The sequence below is a fragment of the Antechinus flavipes genome, chromosome 2 (genome assembly GCF_016432865.1).
Source record: "Antechinus flavipes isolate AdamAnt ecotype Samford, QLD, Australia chromosome 2, AdamAnt_v2, whole genome shotgun sequence".
Classification (NCBI taxonomy): Eukaryota; Metazoa; Chordata; class Mammalia; order Dasyuromorphia; family Dasyuridae; genus Antechinus; species Antechinus flavipes.
Window position 1 is genome coordinate 424,159,984 of NC_067399.1, and position 23,351 is coordinate 424,183,334.

Consider the following 23,351-nt stretch of genomic DNA (forward strand, 5'->3'; position numbering starts at 1 on the left):
ATGGGGCGCAATTGCTAGAAAATTTCATTGGATAATTTAGCTTAAAGCAGAAAGTCAGATGCCCCAAATACACTTGCATATTTATTGCTATTCCCAGGAGGATTTTTTTCCTACTTAGAAAATAGTTGAATTGACTTTTGCAATGACAATAAAAATAATATCACCAAATAATTACATCTGTGAGATTGCTACCTCAGAACTCCATATACTGTAGCTAGCTAGTCAAGTTCATCCTAAGGCTGCTCTTTTTCTAAGTGGGCAACTCTCCAAATTAGTCATTATAATTTCTTTAAAATCTAGTGACCACTGGAAAGAAAATGTTATGTTTCCTCAGCTTATTTATTATATAATAGTATAGTAGGGTTTTTTCTGTTCTTTCCATTTCTAAAACTGATTTTAAGGAATTTATGAAACCAAATGTTTGATTTGTATTTCTCAGGTATGTTGATACAAAGACTATCCTTGTGAGGGGCCAGTGTGAAATTTCCTCACTGTGGTACACCAGATAATATCACTAGATAACACCTCTTTGAAAGTTTATCTTACCTACAGTTGTAATCTCCAAAATTATTCTGGTGGTTAACAGAAGCAGTTATTTTGGGGAATGGATATTCAGTAGCATGTGAGCTATTAGAATAAACTAGTTCAGTTAATTAGTGTGAAAAAGGAGGAAAAGGATAGAGTTGATTTCTATCTAAATTTTTTTGTTTCAATTTTTTTCTTCTTCTTACCATTTTTTAAAACAAATAATGTTACTTTTTTCATAGTTTGCTCATAGGTTTTCATAGTTTCGTAGTTGCAATTCATAATAAGATAAGAGATCTTATACATGGTTGGATATTAGTTCAAGTAGATTAATATTTTAATTCAGTGACATCTGGGCATTTTATTACAGAGTATTATAGTATCCCATCATTGATTTATCATCTAAGATTAGGGATATAAGAGATATATTCCTAACTTCCTTTTAATAAATTCTGAATTTACTTATTTAAGCTTTTCTTAAGCCCATTTATATTTCTACATCTATTATATTGCATTTTGAAAAAGGATTCTTTTATTTCCTTTCAATCTATCTTTGAACTCAAAGGACTATCACTAGTTCTACTAGACTGTAATTTGGTAAGCAACACTGTGTTAATTTTGACAATTTGTACAATCTTCTCTTAGTCATTTTTCTTAACATACTATAACATCCCTTTTATTCATGTTCATGAAAACCCTCTTATCTTGATCATTTTGCATGTCTTTTCCTGAACCTTATCCAACTTTATTTTATCTTAAGGTAAAAAGAATAGAATAACATACTATTCTAATTTCAATATTTTAATAACAATAAGATAAAAAAAAAAAAAAAAGGAAAAGCAAACCTCTGTTTCCAAAGGCCTTCTTAATTAATCAAAACATTTTCTTTACCTTTTAAAGGGACACAGCAGTACAGTGGGCTGATAATTTCAAAGGAATATCAACCATGATTCCAAATTTATTTTCTTTGGTTATAATTTAAAGCAGAGTCTGTGATTTTTATAAGCAGAGCCTATCTTGTTTTTACCTTGATGTATTATTATCTTATATTTGCCCATATTGAAGCTAATCTACCACTTTTCATCTTGCCCACTTACACCTTTATGAGATCCCCTTGCTGTTTATCCAGAAGTCTAAGCATTATCAGCAAACTTGATTTTACTGATGTACTTTATTCATTTCTGAAAATTATCTCAGCACAGGTACTTCTGCTATGCAAATATTGGTATTTCCTTCTTCAGAGAATAGTTCATGTAGCCCACCTTTTATTTTCTGGCTTTGACTTTCCATGAGTGTTCTTTTTTTTTTTTGCTAGTCAGGAATGTTGGGTAGAAATCAGCTTTGATTTTTAACTCTCAGACCCATCATCTAACTCCTTTAGCCAAGCTCTGCCAATTCTTCCTTCATCACATTTGTCTTTTATTTCCATTCTTTCTTAGTGTTCCCCTGTTCTATAAGAACTACCTTTCTTAGGTCTTTGTTCTATTATGTCACTATCTTTTGCAGAAGCTCACAATTACTTCCCATCAGTTTTTATGCCAAAATAAAATTTCTGATCTTAGATTTGAGTACATTAATGAATCCATTATTTTATCAGTGTCTGTACTTCCTCCAGTTTTGTTGATTAGAATCCTATTAGCCTATGTGATTCTTGTCTGGGCAGTGCTATGAACTCACAATAGAGGATCTGCCCAATGTGTTGGCAGCCTTCCTCAAGATTAGGACTTCCTAACCTTGTTTGTACTCTTTTAACAGTCAGGGAAAGCCTTACTCAGTAAGATTTAAGATATAGCCAATCAATACATAGGCTTGCAAAGAAAATCAATTATTATGAAATATATCACATAATGAAATACATACAGCTCTAATGAAGCATAAACAATGTTATCAAAAATCTTTAAAAAAAAAAAAAAAAAAAAAAACAAGTTCCCAGAAACTAGGAAGAACACTTGGTCTAGATTTTTTAAATATTCCATGTGTACCAAGGCAACCACCATACTGTTTTATCAGCTATCCCTTTCTCTTACTATACAACTGGGCCTACATTTCCTTCTAATTATGTATATTAAATTAAAATCCTTACAAAGTCCTCAACCATTATCCCTGTAACTTCCTAATTTTCTCCCCTACCCTATTTTCTTCTTTATCAAGTATATTTTCCTTCTTATCTTACATTCTTCATCTTCTTTAAACCATGAGTCATCACATTCATTCCTTTCATTTGAAGTTTTTTCATTAAGTCCTTCTGATATTTCAAAATTCTACTAAAGATACTTTCTTGATGAATCCTTTCCAAAGTTATCTCATGATTCCTTTTTTTTTTTTTACTGACAACTAAAAAGCATCTAATTTGTAATAAATTCTCCTGTTATTTTTTTCTTTTCAGAAAAGTTAATAAATAAGTATCTATGACTAGTAGAATAAACTATTCCTTGTTGAACTTATCTTGCCTTATACTATAAATTTCTCAAAGAATAGGACTTTTTTCCTTTTGCATAATTTCCCACAAGATCTATCACAATGTTCTTCAAATAGTGGATGCTCATACCATGTTGCTTTTGATCTGGCTGATGGAGTAAGTCTTTGCATCCAACTACAATTTCTGATGAGTCAGAGGTCTGAGTGAAAGATAGTTTTGTTTTCCACTTCCTGCTTATATATTGATCTGCCTGTTCTGATGAAGGAAAATCTTAGAATTTTGGAATTTTTGACTTTGTACTTGAGCTTTCTGAAGCAGCAATGGCGTGGCTAGAGAGCTGGCCTAAGAAGGAAGAAGATCTGAGTTCAAAGCCTGCATCTGGCAGGTTCACGTTTAGTGATCCAGGCAGATATCAGATATTTTTGATCTTCATGAGAAGAGGAAATTACTAATCAAGAACTCTTCACATTAATGAAGTCCCAGGCTTTGTTGTTGTTGTTTTTCCTTCTTTCTCGAAGAGGACCATGACCTCAGAGAGATGATGCTGTGACATGCAAGTGAATTGGATTTAAGTAAGAGAGGCTGGGTAATGTCACCTGCCCCACTTTCCCCTCCAGAGCCTCTGGGTCCAGGGTCCTGATCTCTATCAGGATGACTAGAGATAGCCCTAGATGCAGTGGGAGACTTGACTTTTTTAAACTAAGGTCTTCAACAGGTCTCAGTTTGACTAAGACAGCATCCCTTCAGTGATTAAGACTAGGTAGCAATTGAGACAAAGAATTTCCCCTTTCATCTAGTCAAAAATAAAGAAAGAAAGAAAGCTGGAAGGGGAAGACCCTCAGAATTTCTGGCTAAAAGCAGAAAAGATTCATATTTATATTCCATCTGCATCAATCAGGACCCATACTATGATCAAATGGGGCTTAGCTTAATTTAAGACTATTAGTGGCCAATCAATGAGAATCAGAGTGGTTTGGATTTAAGGCATGGGAAAAACAACCATCACCATAGACTTCAAACATATTTATTATTATCACCTTTACAGTTATTTCTAACATATTGTATTGATAACAAAATAAATAAATCGCTTCCATGAATGTAGCAAAGGTTTTGGATCCTATTTGAACTAGCAGGTTGGTTCCCAGAGATCAGCTCTCTTCTACCTATTGAGTTCTAGGAATAACCTAGATAAGATTATTATTGCAGGCATGATTCCCATTCATTATTTCCCAGTAAAGACCATTTGACCAGTTAGCATCTCCCCAATATTAATTAATTAGGTTTTTACAAAGAGACATTTCCTAAGAAAGTATAACAATGGCTAAAGTACAATAGCAACTCCCCAAATCCAAAGATGCAACCTCCCTTCTACACACAAAGTCCCTGGAGAGAGTTAACTCAAAATTAAAGTGATTGTTATAAAGCATTCCTTCACCTGATCTCTAGTAAAGAAAGATACTTCATGGCATTGCGATTCCTTCCTTCACAAATTTCCCACCAAATTCGCTTCTGGGTGTTGTATAGCCAATAAAAAAGTGTTTATAGGATACAACATATCAGATACCAGGTTGATTCTCTATGGGTCTGTGTCAAGGAGGTCACTCCTCAGGGCACAGTCACACTAGATTTGTCTTTTGCTGCTACCATCAACCCCAGTTACTAAAGAGACCTGTGATGACTTTTCTAACCTCTGAGTTTCACAAAATTACCTGGGTCATTCTGTGGCACCTAGGATCTAGACAGAATAAACAGAAGACTGATCATTCACATTCATTGTCACACAGAGACCTGGAGGCAGAAATTGCACGATGCCCCTCCCCCTAACCTAAAAGTTAGTAGTAGTTTTAGCCTGGCTTGCTGTCAGGGAAGAAAACAGCCATACTTATTTCCAGTCCAGCAGCCAATTAAAAGGCTGTTTAACACAACAACAAATAAGAAATAAGACCTGCAAGTACTCAAACAGAAGGCATCCCAGTCCCTCCCTTAATTCATACCCAAATATAGGCTTACCAGACTTCCACATGGGTGGGTAACTGATAAAGTAAATTGTTTAAGGGTTGGGATTTAACTGACTCCATTAGTTCAAAAAGTATAATTCTGTCCTCAAAATATTATCCATAAACGTGTAGGTGATAGCTAGTATCTATATAGAACTTTTAAGATCTACAAAGTATTTTGCATATATTATCAGATTTCATCTTTACCTTAAAAGGTAGGTGTTAATATTATCTCCATTTTATAGATGAGAAAAATGATGCAGACACAGAAGTTAAGCAACTTGCCCAGCAACACATAGTTTTCTAGCATCTGAATCCAGCTTTCAAGTCAGGTCTACCTGATTCAAATCTGTCATTCTATCTGGTCTGCCACTTAGCTGCATCTCTATAGATTTTTTTTTCTTTTTTTTATCAGCAAAAATCCACCTTCTCTCCCATTCTTTCCACCAAACTTAGAAAGAAATATAAAACTCTTAATACAAACATATAGAATCAAGGAAAATAAATTTCTGCATCAGTTATGTCCAAATATATATACATACATACATATTTATATTTTTGTCTCATTCTGTCCTTTTGAGTCCTTCACTTTTATTTTAGTTGAGAGGTAGTTTCACATTGAGTCTTTTGGAATTATATGAATCCTTATGCTGATCATATTTCCTTAATCTTTCAAAGTTGTTTATCCTTATAATATCATGTTTTAAAGTTTTATTTTATTTAATAATAACTTTATATTGACAGAATCCATGCCACGGTAATTTTTTACAACAATATAATATCATTTTATAAATTGTTCTCTTGGCTTTGCTCAGTTCACTCTGCATCAATTCATATAAGTTCAGTTTCCTCCATTATGATTATTTTCATATTTTCCATGTAGCAAAATTGTATTGTTTCACATTTATATACCATAACTTGTTGAGCTGTTCCCCAGCTGATTGTTGGGTATCCTTCAATTTCCAATTCTTTGCTACCACAAAAAGCTGCTATAAATATTTTTATACACCCTTAAATAGATTTTCCTTAGACTAATCTGTTCTTTATAATATACTCCCTCTTATCCCTCCTCCTCCTTGTCCCCTCTTCTTCCTAGTTCCCTATTAAGTGAAATGTATTCATATTGCCAGGGGCAGCTGGGTCAGGCAGGGGATAGAACACTAGACCTGGAATCAGGAAGACTCATTTTCTGGAGAGTTCAAATCAGGTCTCAGGCACTGAGTAGCTAGCTGTGTGATTCAATGCAAATCATTAAACTCTGCCTCAATTTCTTAAATTGTAAAATGATATAGAGAAGGAAATGGCAAACCACTCCATTATATTTGCCAAGAAAATCTCAAATAAGGTAATGAAGAGTTCAATTCAGCTAAAAACAATTGAATAGCAAATGTTATATACCCAGCTATGTGTATGTATGTGTATTTTTCCTCCTTTGACTACTTCAGATGAGAGTGAGTTTCAAGTATCATCAGTTCCCTATCCACCTCTCTTCCTTATTTATATAAACTTCTGCTTACACAGTCTGATTATGTGAGATAATTTTTCCTAACCTTCCTCTCCCTTTTGCTCTCTAGTATATTCCTTACCCATTTTTTCCATTCTTCTTTTAAAATTTGTCAAAACTTAACAAAACCACTACCAGTTCCACTTTCTTATTTAACTTACCTAATATTTCCTAATGATAATATTGCTCTGAGGGCACTGATATACTCATATGAGAATGAGGGCATCATTTTCCCATAATAGAAAAGTAAACAGTTCATCTTTGCTTTGTCTTTTATGATCTCTTACTCTTGTTTACCTTTATGTTTCTCTTGATTCCTTTGTTTGTATTTCAAAATTTCTATGCAACTCTATCTTTTCATCAAGAATGCTTGGAAGTCCTCTAAGTTTATTAAAAGTCTAGGTTTTTTCACCCAATAAGGTTATGCGCATTTTTGCTGGGTAAGGTATTTTTAGTTGTAAGCTTATATCCTGCAATATTGTATTCCACCCAGGATCTGTGATCCAGAACTAGGTAAGGAGCTACAGAGCTACTAGTTGGCACCTATTCCTAATCCTACATTACTTTAGGCCTTTTTATGGTAGTTCTGGGGCCTCTTGTCTTATTCCATAGCTTCTCCCTACCCTGGAATGGTTATGTGCTACATAAGCCAGATCCTATCCTTATTATCTGCACATTTCTTAGCTTTCTCCCTTTGTCAACAATGAGATGGATAAAAGATTCATTGTGATTTTTTTCCTTGAATTTCCCAATAAGGATTTGGTCTAACATTTTCTAGACCTGTTAGAAGTTATATGTAACCGAGTTTGCCATCTTTCTTGCTGCTGTTATATCATCTTGGTTTTGCCTCCATGTATATATTGTTTAGCTGTTTTATCAGGATAATCTACTCATACATATTATTTTGCTCTTTTACTCTCTGAGAAGTGTTCTAGGCTCTATGGAAAACTAAGATATTCCATTACATTAAGGGAACAACACATTCTCATCCTATTTAGTAAAGTGAAGGTAATTATACTTGTGCCACTTGCACATTGTTTATTGTAAAGAAAGTATTTTGTAAAACTTAAAGAGCTATATAAATATGAGTAATTATCATTCCTATCATCAATACTTAATTTCATAATATTCCTCCCTCTAGTAGAAGAGTCTCCCATTTTTTCCTCCAATATTTTTCTCTCTAGCCTTTCCCCATTAGTAATGCCAACCTTTGCATTTCTTGCCTAGCTTTTTCTTAAGTAAATAGATAGAAAAAGAAACGTTTTGGCAATTTTATTGTAGCAGCCTAATTGCATGATGTGTGTCTGTACTATAAAGACAAATTTATTCATGAAACTGGAAGACAGGTTAGAAACCTTCCTATGTATCCTCTTAAATCATTCCCTGCTACAAAACGTCAGGAAACTTTCTTTCCTGGACTGTAATCTGGCAGTATATCATTTTCTCTGTTTTTTCTCTATTTCATCTATAGGAATATGGCCTTTCTAGGGCTGGACTGACAGCTGACAGGAATTAGCCCATTCTGTGATAGAGCTAATATAATTGAGTTCTAATTTATGTGTCTCCTTTATTCCCCCTTTTGGTTCACCAGTGACCTAATATTGTCAGATTCATTTTGTGTGTGTTATCTTTCTCCCATTAGGCTGTAAGCTCCTTGAAAGTAAACTTGTGTTTCTTTATCATTGTATCTTCAGTATTTAGTAGTGTCTGGCACATGGTAGACTCTTAAATGTTTTTTTTCTCTGATTGGCTGACGAACTGAAGGAAACTGAGAGCCTAGTTATCCAGAGAAGAGTGAGTTAAAAGTGAAGAATATGTACCCTGCCCATCTTTCTTTTTCTTTAAAGTATTATTTGTTTGCTTTGATTCAGTATAGCTTCCTTTTATGGCCATAGCCAGCCTTGGGTTCCTGGAAGGAAATATAAAGTCATAGTATTTATGCATATGAATTTGTTTTACTATTATTTATTCCTAAAATGAAAAAAACAATGCATTCTTAATTATTTTTTCTTTAGAATGTAATTAAAAGGCACTAAGTCTGGCCTTGGTACAAAGTGCACAGATGCAGTTTTGCAACAAATGTGTCTTTGGCAGATTAGATTCTTCCTGTGAATGTTCTTTTTATTGCTACCATAAATATTCTATTGTCAAAACATGACTTGCTGTTTATTAACAGCACTGACAGAAAGATTCCTATTAATGGTAACATTCTTATTTCCCAAAGACCTTGTCACTTTTAACTTTGCAACTGCAAGAAAATTTGTATATGGTAATTACTTAAGATATTTCCTAGTTTATTGATTCTTTCCCCTATTAGCCAAATGAAGTTTGAGTGGCAATTCTTCCATTTATTGAGTGGTACTGTAAAGTCATCTAGTTTCCATGCTGTGTAGGCAATGAAGGGTTTTCAATTTATCAGCACTGCTTCTGCCCACATCAGCCTGTCAATCAATCAATAAACCTTATTTATCAAGCACTCACTGTAAATAAAACATTGTTCGGTGGAAAATTAGTACATGAACTGATTTCTAAGTACATAGTCTAGTGGATGAGACAAATTATAAATATTATAGATACCTACAAGAATAAAACCAATGTCATATCATATGTAACCCTTAACACTTCGAAAAAAGCATTTTCACATCCATTATTTCCTTTGAGCCCTAAAACAATCCTGTGTGTGAGCAGGGATTGTCATCCCCATTTTACAAATGGGAAAACTGACATTCCTTAAGGCTAAGAACTTATTTAAAGTCATTGAGCTGGTTGTGGGCAGAGCTAGAAATAGAAGCAAGGTCTACCTTATTTGTTAGATTGTAGGCTTTAGACAGGCAGAGAATCTTTTGCTTTTTCTTTATGTCCCCAGCATTTAGTACAGTTCCTAGCACACATTTAGCCCTTGACAAATTTTTCTCCTCTGCCCCCCACCCATCCACCCAATTCCTCTGCTCTTAGTGCTCAAACCCCAGTGGCCCTGAAACATTGAACCACTTCATCACTAAGTGTACGTCATATACTAAGCTTTCTGATACCATTCTGAGCAGGATTTTCTTATAATTTTTCTAGCAGAACTCATTGCTTCTTGAGTAATTTTTTCTCCATTATGGCTCATTGATAATTATTTTATGATAAAATCACATTAAGTAAAAAGAAAATTTAAAGTAACATCCAAAATTTAAAAGAGGTCAGTTTTAATTTTCTACCATCAAGACTTTAATACTAAGAGAATTCTTATCTTAATTATAAAATTCATTCTTCTTTTTCATGACTAGAATTCTATATAAGATATGAAAAGTAATTGCAGTGGTTAATAATGGATTATTACTGACAGTGAAAGACATTTCTATAATGTATCCTTTTTTAGGATTAATGTTTATCCTTCATATGGAAAAAAATCAGTATTATATATTTGAATGTTGTTCTGGTTACACGCTTCTAAAATTAAACTAAATTCTTGCCCTCTTCCCCCCCCCAAAAAAAATCCTTGACTACTATTACTTATATTCTTTTAAAAAAACTGGTGAAAATAGAGGCTGTGAAATTCATGCTTCAGAATCATACTGTAAGTCTTATTCTCTCATATGTGATTTCAGTGTTCTTCATAGTTTGGTAAAACATTTTAACTCTGGATGCCATTTTCTTTTTGTTAGAGTGAGCACTTTCCTTTTCTGGGTGTCAATGAAGACTACAATCTCAGTGACCTCAGATGTCGAACAACATTCTACACAGCTCTTACTCGCCTCCTCATGGTTGATCTAGGTAAGGTTACTAATGTCAATTTGATAATAAGGAAATAAGAGTTTGATTTGAATTTAGAAACCAAAGTATCCATGAGTAGAAGACTGAGCGGTCCAGACTCTGGTACTTAGTTCCTGCTACTTAGTATTGACTTGAAGGAGCTTTTCTCTCTGAAAAAGGACAGACTTGGAACAGATGATCTTTCAGCTCTCTTCAAATTCACAATAAATTTATCTTGTTAGTTTTTGCCATCTTAGGCCATTTCTAGGAGCTCTTGAAATTTGGGGGCTTCCATTTACTAATATCAATTCCAGAAGATCTTTGAAAGGCAGCTTAAGCTTATCCCATCCAAGAGTCCTTTCATTGATTCTTTCTCACCTGAACATCTATAACCAGGACTTTGGAACAAACAAGATAAAGTGATAGAGAGGGAGAGAACCAAAATTCAGAGTGCTTTCTTTCTTCCAAAAGTAGCAGCCAAGTCATTGTCTCTTTAGTGTTCTCCCAGGAAGTATTATGACCTGTATGTTAACTTTTGTTGAATTCGAGGAGCAGGTCAGTGAATGTGTCATTTATAGCTAAGAATCTCGAAATTGTAGAGTCTGAAGAACCTAAAGATCATGTAATTCAGAGCCCTCATTTGTCAGACACAGAATCATTCCCAGAGGTAGGAGAGATTGGCTCTAAGACTCCAGGGTTGGGAACAGAATCTGAGGCCTTTGAATTTACAGTCTACGGTGCTTTTGAAAGCAGGGTGGCCACTGTCCTGGAATCAGAAGAACCCAAATTCAAATGTGGCTTCAAATACTTACTGGCTGTTTGACCTGGGCAAGTCACTTAACCCCTATTGGCATCTGTAAAATGAGTTGATGAAGAAAATGGTAGACACTCTTGTCTACCAAGAAAATCACTAATGAAGTCAATAACAATAGCAGCCAAGGTTGCTTCTGTTAAACTACAATGCAGATGATGGGAATTAGTGCTTCCTTTTCATGGTGATGTACTGATTCATCTATCAACTTAAATATGAAATTTTTAATGTGATAATACTAAAGAATGATGAACAACTTTGTGCTATAGAGATAAAGGCATTGTTCCTTGTAAGGGAAACATTACAGTCATTCATATAGGTAACTGTGTTTCTGCATAGGAAGCATTTCACTGTGATTCAGTAGAATAAATTAAAAGAAAGATAAACTGCAGAAAGTTTAGAGAAAAGCATCCAGAATGATTAAGAAGCTGAATGGGATTGATTTCTAAAGAAAGATTAAAAGAACTATGTATGTATAACTTGGCTAAGTGACAACTAAGGCTGGAGGCAAAGAGAACTGTCTATAAATATTTGAAGAGTGTAAACCAGGCATGCAAAACCTGATCATCTGGTCCCCCTCGGCAACAGAACATCTGACTGACTGACAGTTTGGCACCCCTACACTGTCCTCAATTCCAGGCTTCTGGGGGGTGGGGTATCCAGGGAGAGCAAAACAGGCCCATATTCTTTGTCATTCATCATCATCTTCATCACCAGAAATCTGTACAAGTGATGTGGGAGGGGCAGAGCTAGATTCTCTCTTGGTTACTAAGAACCATAAGATGGTCCCTTCCCACACAAAGCTTACGTTGTTATAGAAAGAAAATCTTACTTTGGTCTCTACCTTTTTGAATAGCACCTTTTTGTTTCCTCTCAAACATCTTATTCCTCAAAGAACTTGGAAGAGTAGGATTTTGAAGTGAAAAATGATCTCAGAGATCATCTAATCCAACTTCTTCATTTTCTCTAGGAAAAAATTGAGGTCAAATGACTTCTCAACTTCTCTGGGGTTATATAAGAGTAAGAGGCAGAGTGCAGATTCAAGCAAAGGTTTTCTGACTCCATCTAGATCTTTTTCCATTATACTAGAGATAAAAGATATGGGTTTGAGTTTTTGCTACTTGAGTTTGGGCAAGTCACTTCAACTTTGTTTTGCTTAAATTTCCTTGCCTAGAAAATGGGAATAATTCATATCCTCTACCTCCCTCACAGAACTATTTTAAATCTCAAATGGAAAAATGTATAAGTTTGTAAACAATAAAGTGTTATCCAAAAATAAGGTGCTAATGTATTAATGCTTACTTTTATAAATATGAAATTGCATTATTGATTCCTAATGGATATTGTCAGAATTTCTCCCTTTTTCATTACATATTCATTAAGGCCCAAAATTGCCACTGTTGTTCAGAAGAATCACAGAACCTAGTTAAGTGGTACATAATCATACCATAATTATGGCCCATATGTATTTTATGGACAGCCATGTATGGACAGCCATACCTGTCAATACCCAGAAGCATACAGCTTTGGCTGTTGGCCTCCCGAAGAGGGAATAAATACTAAATTCTTTCTACAAGTCATTTTAAATGTTCAACTATTTGTTGCTCTGAACTCTGTGCAAAATATATTGTTTTGTGAAATCCTGTTAAACACAGTTATTTTTTGAAAGTTTGTCTCATCTACTAAACTGAATGTAACAGTACTCTCTACATTACTAAGCAAAGCAATATGACTTTATAGTTTTATTTAAATAAAAATAGTAAATAAAAAAGAAAGAACCTTATCTATTCTTTTAAATAACCCTCTTGATTGGGAAACTTTATTCATATTCAGAATGAGTAACTGTATGGAACAGGAAAAGTTAAAGTATCACAATGTTCACAGAGTGAGTAAATAACAAAAAGCCTTCATAAATTTTAAGAAAAAATAGGTAATCTTTTCATATAACTGATTTATTTTTGCAGAAGCAGCTCAAAATAATTGTTGCCTTAACCATTAATTAGTCTATGGATAGGCTTCTTGGATTGAAATGAAAAACAAGTTTTAATTTAATTTGGAAAAAATAGATTGAATGGATTTTATGTCTAAGCCATGCTCACTGAAGTGATTAGAAAAGGGGGGAAAATTGGGTGTCATATTATTTGGTATTTACTTAGAAATGCATTTTGGTTTTTATTCAACAATTTGTACTTTCTGTAGATTTAATTAGATTTGATGTGCCTGAGGTTATATTTCTGATGAAAATGGGCTTTTTTTTTTTTTTTTTTGGCAATAAATAATTGTACCACTTTATCAAATTGGTCCTTGGCTAGACAGAAAAGATTTGTGAAAAAGATCAAACCCATTAACACTCTTGCTACTATGTGTCATCAAAATATTTTCCCTTTTCAAAATGTGAAAAATATGTATTTTCAACAATTTCCGTTTTTCTTTCTTTTCTGTATTTTAAAGAAATTGTTCAATTAGGAAGCCAAAAACTGTCTCTGGAGACTCCATGTATGCAAACTAAGCAGGGCAACTAACCTCATGGACAGATCCACGCACCCTTCCAGGACTCATTTGAAGTTCCCTAGATTGTTTTTAAATTAACTTTGTCAAACTAATAAACTAAAGGAAAGATAGTATTGCCCAAGCCAGTCAATGAAAAATCTCTAGGGTGCCATTCAGTATAAAACCCTTCAATGTGATAGAATCATTTTTTTTTAGTTTAATATGAACAAGGGCGAATTGAGTTGGCAAAGGAAAAAAAAAATGAAAATAGCTACAAGGAGGCTCTTCTTCCTTATGGGGAACCTAATAGTACTGATTATGAATTGAGGTTGTACTAGTTGTGAATTTAGTATTGATTGGTACCATTAACTTTTTTTTTTATTATACCTTTTTTATTTACAAGTTATATGCATGGGTAATTTTATAGCATTGATAATTGCCAAACCTTTTGTTCCAGTTTTTCCCCTCCTTCCCCCCATCCCCTCCCCATAATGGCAGATTGACCAATACATGTTAAATATGTTAAAGTATAAAATACAATATAAACATATATGTCATAACAGTTATTTTGCTGTACAAAAAGAATTGAACTTTGAAATAGTGTACTATTAGCCTGTGAAAGAAATCAAAAATGCAGGCGGACAAAAATATAGGGATTGGGAATTCTATGTAATGGTCCCAGAGTTCTTTTGCTGAGTGTAGCTGGTTCATTTCATTACTGCTCTATTGGAACTGATTTGGTTCATCTCATTGCTGGAGATGGCCACGTCCATCAGAATTGATCATCATACAGTATTGTTGTTGACGTATATAATGATCTCCTGTACCATTAACTTTTTATCAGTTGGAGATTATGTGATTGCTCTTTGAGTCAGAGTGATCACAAAGTGAGCATATGTTTAGAAATGGTAGTACTAATGTTTTCCACAGAAAATAAAATTCTATGCTATTGATAATTTTGGAAAGAGACAAAACAGTACTATTTCTTTAAAAAAAAAAATACATTATTAAGAGTGGCTAGTGGTATTTCTACCTTTGTGTTTTAGTAAGGGTTTGGGGGTGGGTTTTTTGTTTTGTTTTGTCACACATACATATAAACACACACACACACACACACACACACACACACACACACAACTGATATTTGATATTCTTCCTAGTTTACATTTATAAAATCACACAGGATTAAGTGACCTTAACATAAAGGAAAATAGAAATTAGAAAGTGAAGAAAATAGGGGAAAGTTTCCATTTAAAATTATTTATCTTTCTTTTGTACCAATATTTTTCTGTATTATTATTCTTTCTTGATTATTAACAAGCTTCCCTCTTCTCTTCATTGTAGAAGAAATTTTGTTCTATGTTTTTTGATTGATTCATTTTCTGGTCAGGATGGAGAGGGAGAAAAACCACATTTTCAAGACTATGAAGTTATAGAAATTCCTGATGACTGCTTAACAACTATAAGTATATATCACAATCACACATGTACATTTGTAAATGTACAAATAATAAAATATGAGTACAGTATAATTGGGGGCTTCATTTTTATGACTAGTGCCCCAAAGTGCCCTCAAAGATTTTGCCTTTATTTTACTCCCATGAATAAAAGATAAAGAAACTTCTGGATTCCCAAACTCCATCTCTACAAAACTAAATGAACAAGAATCCTGGTCAACAACAATAAATGAAATTGATAGGTATGAAGACTTAATATGGACATTTTACCTAGTCCATCCGTTGGCTGAGGCTATCTGCAGAATAAACATTGTAAGGGGGAAGAGGTAGAGAAACAGCTGGAGATACTTAGAATCTATAATGAGATAATTAAGACTAATTAGCTGGCCCTGTAGGCATAAGATAGCCCATTAACTTGAGATCCAGATTTAATAACTTACCTGGTTTTAAAGGTAAAGAGCTCACGGTGCTCAAGGGAATAAGAAACTCTAGAGATGGCACTTTTAGAACTGGGCCTTTGAAAAGGGGGTAAGGAACAAAGAATACATCAACACATTTTTCCTAGAAATTGAAACTAACAATTTTGGTTCCTTAGATTTTAATTAAATGCAATATATAAGTTTCTTGGGAGAGAATTTAGAATATTATTCACATCTGCAAAATGGGTATAAAAACCAAGTTTGTAATGATTATATCAAATTGCAATTCCCCCCACACACACCTTTCTAGCAGTTAGCAAATCCAGGATTTAAATTGTATAAACATAGGTTTTTATTGCTCTTTTAACCCAACCTTCACACCCAACCATTTTGTTGTCATAGATTCTTCTGGCAGTCTAGTGAAGCCCCAGATCCCCTCCTCAAAATAATGTTTTAAATATACAAGATGTAGTATGGAGGATTACAAAGGAAGCCAATTATATCATAATTACTGATTTTTTTACATTCACAGACCCCAACAATACCTGCTTTAAGTATTGTCATATGTTAAAGTACTTCCTCAATTTCATATGATAGTGATAGAATAATGATAATGATAGTAATATCAATTTACATTTTCATATTCAGTTTTTCAAAGTGTTTTCTACAACATTTTGCAATAAGAAATGTAAGTATTATCCTTGTCTCATTTATTCTTTAAGATTTTATTCATGCTCTTCTTAAAATCAGCATCACTTCCCACTAAATAATTGGGATAGCTAGAATTTGAAACCAAATCTTTGAATTCCAGTTCCTGTATTCTTTTGTCCACTGTGTTATGGAGATATGTGAAAATATCCCTTCTGGAAATTTCTGCTTTCTGTTGTCCAGTCATTTCAGTCATGTGTGACTCTTTGTGAACACAGTTTGGGTTTTCATAGCAGAGATATTGGAGTGAAGCTTACTTTACAGATGAGGAAACTGAGGCAAACAGGGTTAAGTGACTTACTGAGCATCACACAGCAAGTAAGTGTATGAGACTGGATTTAACTCATGAAGATGAATCTTTTTAATTCCAAGGCCAGTGTTCTATCCACTCTGCCATGTAGCTACCTTTCTGCCTTCTATACATTACATTTAGAAATCTTTGTACTGACCAGTTCTCTAGTTGCACCTTCATAAATGAGCAAATTTTTATTAAATATCTATTATGTGCAAGGCAATGTCATAAAGTACAATATATGAAGACCTGAGATTGAAGAGAATGGTTTCAAATTCTAGCTATCCCAATTATTTAGTGGGAAGTGATGCTGATTTTAAGAAGAGCATGAATAAAATCTTAAAGAAGTGATCAGCCCAAAATCATACAAAGTAATAAGAATCTGAGAACAAACTCAAACCCAGGTCTCTTCTGATCTAAAGATCAGTCCTCCTTACCTTCTATTGAACTGCCTTAGGAATGGCTTAGGAATGTTAGCCACCATTCCTAAGGACATATATAGTGCTCCTTCTATAGCCAAGGACCCTGAACAGACCATCAGCTCTACTCAATACCTTTTCTGTTTTCTCATGGTACTACCTTACTCCAGCTTACCTCTTCTACTTCACCAAAATGACCAACAATCTTCCTAAACAAATCCCTAAGGACTTTTTTCATTCAATTCCTATTCATAACCTGATATATTAGAACAAACACATTTTTAACTTTATTCTATGATGTCTTAAGCAAAATTCCCTGGTCTTAATAAAGGGTAGTGCCGAAAGTACTAGTTCTAGCGACCATAACTTGATCACAATATATTCATTGCATTCTGTCTATTTTAAGATGCTTGGAGGCCTTGATATATCTAATGGTAATAATTTGTATATCACCATCCATACCCTTTTCCCACTGACCCCAGGGTATTTTTAAGTAGCATTATTTTTTACTTACTCTAGATGATACATTACTGAAGGAATTCATTTAGAAGCAAAAATCTAACAATTGAAGCAAATCTAGATCTCTTTCCTCGGATTTAGGAATAGCAACTATTAATATCTGAGGATAAAAGGAAGTGTAATATTCTAAACTAATTTTATCTTAAAGATGCAAAATAGGTCTGTTTCTTACCTTGAACAAAGGGGAGAGGGAACCACAAGCTATTATAGAAATTGATCTCTAGTTCAGTTACAATCAACCGCTATATTCTAAAGCAGTGGTGTCTAACTCAAATAAAAATGGATCACATACCTGTCACATGTTGACATAGAAAGTCACAAATTATCTATTTTTATTATGTATTTATTTTGTTAAACATTTCCCAATTACATTTTAATCAGGTTCTAAAGAATTTGAAAGTTTGTGATAGGTGAGTTTGGTACCTTTCTTCTAAAATATATATTATTCAGACATGAATGCAAGTAGAACATTGTGTTTTTGAAAAGGCATACTCTGTCCCCAGTGAACAGTAAGTCAGCAAGTACTTATTGAGCATCTGTTTTAACTGTGTTGGGCAGTGAATAGATATAATACAGGATCTTTGCCCTGTAGGAATTTAGGGGTTTTGGGGGAAAAACAAGTCAAATACACATAAAACAAGGTAATAAATAATAAATTGCCAATTTATGTAACATGTAACATATTCAACTTAGTATTGTTGATATTTATATACATGTCTTTTATCTCCCCTACTAGATTGTAGCAGTGTCTTTCACATAGAATTCTCATTTACTGCTTCTTGAATTTTAATTCCTTCCCAAATAGAATTTGGCTAAGCTGAAAACAATACACAATTTAAAATGATTTAGCAATAAGGAGTCTGTATATTTAAAGTGCTTTCAATCCTAATTGTTTCCAAAAATCTTTTTAAAATTACTCTGTATGTACTGGAATTGGAGCTGGGAGGAGGGAGTTATTTTGCACATTGTTTGTATTTGTGTGTGTGTGTGTGTGTGTGTGTGTGTGTGTGTGCGTGTGTGTGTGTGTGTGTGTGTGTGTGTGTGACATGCATCTTATGGATATATCACTTTCTGTGGTTGAGAGTTAGAAGAAATAGATAGAACTCTCCAAATATATGTGTGTTTAATTCAATAAGCACTTAAGGGCCTGCTTTGTGCAGGGAATACAAAAATAAAAAAATTATGGTACCTGTCCTAACGTTTACACAGCCTATTGAGGGGGAAGGCAGGTAGACATGTATGTAAATAAATATAACACAGAGAGGGTGTTGTGATGGAGACAAGTGAAGAGAATGCTTTTAGCAGGAAGACTCAGGAAAGATTTGTGAAGATGATAGCTAGGCTGGATCTTGAAGGAAAGGTTCTGAAAAGTATGCACGATGAGGGAATTCTTTCCAAATATGGGGCATGATCTACACAAAGACAAAGAAAAAGGAGATAACATGTTGAGTCCATAGAAGCACTCTTAGCCGACCTTGGTTAAATATAGAGTACATGAATATAGTAATGACGTAAAGCTGGAAAAGAGAGATTAGAAATAGATTACACCAGGTAATACTTAATTGCCAGGCTAAGAAGGTTTTTGTTATTATTCTTTAAGCAGAGGGAAACCACTGAAAGCTTTTCATCAGAGTGTCAAATCTGTTTTTAAGATGATTATTTTGTCAGCTATAGGCAGAAGGTTGGCTTGGAGAAGGAAGAACCTGGAAATAGGAAGATCACTTAGGAAGTTAGCCAGGTGAGAGGATGAGAGTACCTAAACTAGGCTCAAAGCAGTGTGAGTGGAAAGAACGGCAATAATGTGAGATATTGCAAAGATAGAATCTGTAGGATTTGGCCATTGCTTAATGTGGGAGATGATATAGATAAGAGTTTAAAATCCATATGTCTGCCACAATGGTGTTTCATCAACAGGAAAAAAGGAAGAAGCAGGTTTAGAGGGGAAGTTGATAAGTTCATTTGTGGGCGAGTTGAAAGGCAGGACTAGAAGTCAGGGGAAAGGTTAGAACTAATTATATGTATTTGGCATTCATCTGTGAATGTGTATACCCAGTGTCAACATGGTGCTTAACTGATGGGGATAAGTGACTAGACTTGTAATTTTGTTGATATCTGGTACTTTCCAATTAAGGAAGCTTCCACTGCCACTGTAGGTCAGCACCCTTTCTACAACTCATGCTCTTAGAGAGTGACCTGGAGCACTAATAGGAAACAGTCAGTTTGTGACAAAAGTGGGATTTGAACCCAGTTCTTTCTAACTTCAAGACCAAATCTACCCACCATCCAACACTGACTCCTTGTTGTTTAATAGAGTGACAATCTTTGGAATTAATGTTATCATCAAGGGAGAGAGTATAAAGAGGGAAGAGAAGAAGACTCCAAAGAAGGCCCTGGAGATGAAATGATTGAAATGTACTAGAGCATTTAAAATTTATTCCCAATATATATTGACATTGTTGGTGGTGCTTCTCGCTCCCCACCCCACCCCCACCTCCCAGAAAAGTTATCTTGTATTTACATATTTATTTTGTGTATGTTTGGATATATTGTCTTTCTCCATAGGGTACAAACTTCTTGAGGGAAATGTACTGCTTTGTGCACATATGTGTATGTGTCAGTGCACCTCACACAGTTCCTTGCACACAATAAATACTTGTTGACTGCAAACACAAAAGAATGAAGACTAAATGATAGACACCAGCATGTTATAATTAGTTGCTGTTTCTTCCTGTGTCTTCTATGATGACATTTCTCATAGTACTTAAAGAGGAAGGCTATGTTTCTTCATAGTTAAATGCTTCGTTCCTTTAATGAATATAGTGATCAACTATTATCTTCTTGTTTCTGTAATATAGAACTCTTACTTTATACTGAGATATCCCTTTTTTAAAAATGATTCTTCAGTGAGTTACTAGTGAAGCCCCTGCTTAAATCACATGTTTTTAGTTTATGTGCTATAGGTTTCCTAAAGAAAGACATTTTATTTTTCACTTCTTCAGATTATGAGAAGGATAATTTTAAAAATCATTTTTGGAAATGTATATCAAAAAGTATATGATTTCAGTGGCTCATTTGTAGTTTTTAAAATTATACTTGTTCTATAATTTAGAAAAGGTTTGAGTGTATATTAATGTATACTAGTACATTTCAGTCATTATTATGACAATTATGAATCTAAAATTGCATTGTAAGTTGTTATTAGTTAACAGATGGCACATTTAGTAAGACTTAAGAGTCTGGGGAGAAGAGAGAGCTAGAGAGTAAAAGAGAGCAAGGGAGTGGGAGAGAAGAAGAGAAAAAAAAAAGGAGAGTACACCAGAAAGCCTCTGAAGCAGGGAATCTTCGCTGGGGTCTTTATTCATTTAATTTTTAATATCATGTATTTTATTTTACGCATTTAAAAACATTCCGAGAAGCTGTCAATAAGTCTTACTAGACTGCTTGAAAGTCTCTGCTCTAAGGTGTGTGCCTTCAAAAGTCTAAGGGTCTATAAATGACTTGTCCTTATTCATGCTGGTAGTTAGTAATAGATCCAGAACATGAAATCAAATTCTAGACCTTCAACTTATGCCTTACCCAGCAGAGCCCAAGGAGCTATCATAAAGTCAAGAGAGAATTACATAATGAGTAAAGCATTCAGTTTCATCCTCAGCAAGTCAATAAAAATACGAATCCCTTTTCCTTCACATCCTTCAACAACTTTATACTACAAGTTGTGTGTTGTAGTATAAAAGCAGTTTAGAGCAAGAAATATGATATTGTGGAAAGAAAACTCAACAAGGAATCAGGGCTCCAGTTCCATTTTAGTCACTAGTTATCATTTAACCTAGGGCAAGTCACTTAGCCTTTCTTAAATTAGGGACAGTAGTATTTAGCCAATCTGAAATCAAAGGGAACTTGAAAGATTCTGATGTGTGTGTGTGTGTGTGTGTGTGTGTGTGTGTGTCTGTGTGTCTGTGTGTGTATGTATGTATGTATCAAGTTGCTTTAAATAATAGTGTGCAAAATATTTTATGTATAGGGTGCTACTTTGTTAGATCCATAAATATTTTTGCATTCATCTTTAAAATAAGTAAATTGAAAATGTGTCCAGACCGCATGCTCACTCTTGGAGGTAATGTTCAAGCGTTACGTTCTTCCCTTGCTTTCCTTATGCAAAGAAAAAATGCCTCGATCAAGTTTCTCATGTAGCTGTGGTGAATTCTTTTAAAAGCTGAGCTCATTGAGGATTCTGGTCTTTTTTATTTTTAAAAGCTTTCTTGCCCGTTTTTTTTTTAATTAATTGAACCACAAATAAAAGCGAATAATAACTTGCCCAACAGTCTGGGCACCTGGGTCTGAGAACCCTTCGGGGGCTTGGCACCTAAAGAAAAGCCACTCTTAGTTGTTTTGAGAAAGCAATAGATCTGTGTCCCCAAGGCTTTAGAAGTATCTTCCCTCAGGGCCTTTGAAAGGTTTCGGGGGCTCCACTGCCTGAGGCAGGAATCTTTTTGAACAAATAATGAATCAGGAAAAAAAAATTGCTATTAAGTAGTTTTACTATTTCATTTCCTCTGAAAGAAAAAGGAAAAACATCAGACTATGAATTGAGGTAAAGATATATATAAGGCATGTAGACTGGGCCTGTTTGTAAATGTCTGATGACCTTTTGTGTTATTCTTGCACAGATTCCTGGGGATAGACAGTGCACTTACTGCCTGGGCTGATGTACTCAACATGTTTCTCAAACTACCGTGACTCTTCTGTTTTTCTGTTAGGTGAAGATGAGGATGAATTTGAGAATTTCATGCTCCCTCTCACTGTTTCATTTGAAACAGTAGCTCAAATATTCAACAATGACTTTAAACAGGAAGAAACAAAGGTGAGATTGTTTTGGCAAATGTGAAAATGTGAAGATTTTGATCCAGAAGTTAGTTTTTGAATATATGAGTTCATTTTGTGCCTAGCTGTACCTATTATGACATTTGCACATGCTAGTGAGTGATATTTTTCATATAAATGCATATCATGACATCTCACATGAAAGCAACTTTGACTAAGGCCAGAGAATGGTTTCAGTCAGTTTATGATCAGATGGCTCAAATTTCCCTCTTGTGACATTTTGGCTTCTTTTTTTTTTTAACTAGATTATTTCTTTGGTCCATTTTCTTCCATTGTTCAAGGCCCCTTCCTCATTTGATCTTTTAATATATTTATTTGGAGAAACACAAAATAATATGCTTGCTAAGACACGGCATCCCTAAAGTTTTGTGTTTTTTTTTTAACAAGAATTTATATAAATCAAGACTTTATTAAATGGCTAGGCATATATGTATAAATAGGAGCTGGTCTTGAAGTATTGCATTCTTAAACGGAACAAAGTGATTAGGATAACTGATAGCTAAATAAGGTTTTTATGTGCCTGTGGGAGCCATATTAGGATTGATTTGACAAGTCAGTTCAGCTGTGGCAACAGTCATACTAAGACAACATTATGTTTTATTAGTAAAATCCTTAAGTGTAGCAAGCTGTATCAAAACAGAAGCATATTTTAAGAAGAGGAAGAGTTTCTAATAGAAATCACATCCTTTGAAATGATAATGTATCAGAGCTGCATTACATAGATTGCCTCTGATTGTTATTTTAAAATGGCCAATAAATGTACTCCAGAGAATGTGGGCACCTTTGTAGATGAAGATGGAGTCACATTTTATTACTGTTTTGAAATATATCAGAATTATTAACAGTTATTTCACACAGCTTCATTCCTCTTCACCACTTCACCACAAAATTAGCTGTAAATAGACAATAGAAATAATGGACCATTGACACTTATTTTTAAGATGCTCCTTCTTCCACAGAAGATTTAATAAAATTATTGTGTCTGTCTGAAATCTTTTAAAATTTATGTCTAGCAATTAATCTCATTCTTATCAATTGTACCAAGTCACCTAAGTTTTCATTTAGTGCTTAAGCAGCATTTTACTTTAATGACATATTTTTCAAATGTTTTTCAGAGATTAAAGACTGGTTTAGATGTCACTGTAAAGTTGCTTTTGATGTTCTTTCTTGAT

At 34.2% G+C, this 23,351-nt stretch overlaps 1 protein-coding gene across 1 annotated transcript in view; it reads left to right on the forward strand.

The window, feature by feature from the left end:
• RANBP17 (RAN binding protein 17) overlaps positions 1–23,351 on the forward strand; it is a 356,591-nt gene that overhangs the window by 259,066 nt on the left and 74,174 nt on the right. Inside the window, exons 21-23 of the mRNA XM_051973711.1 lie at positions 9,944–10,007; positions 10,096–10,204; positions 22,056–22,159. Coding sequence (XP_051829671.1) covers positions 9,944–10,007; positions 10,096–10,204; positions 22,056–22,159 — 277 coding nt within the window. The remainder of the gene's footprint in view (positions 1–9,943; positions 10,008–10,095; positions 10,205–22,055; positions 22,160–23,351) is intronic.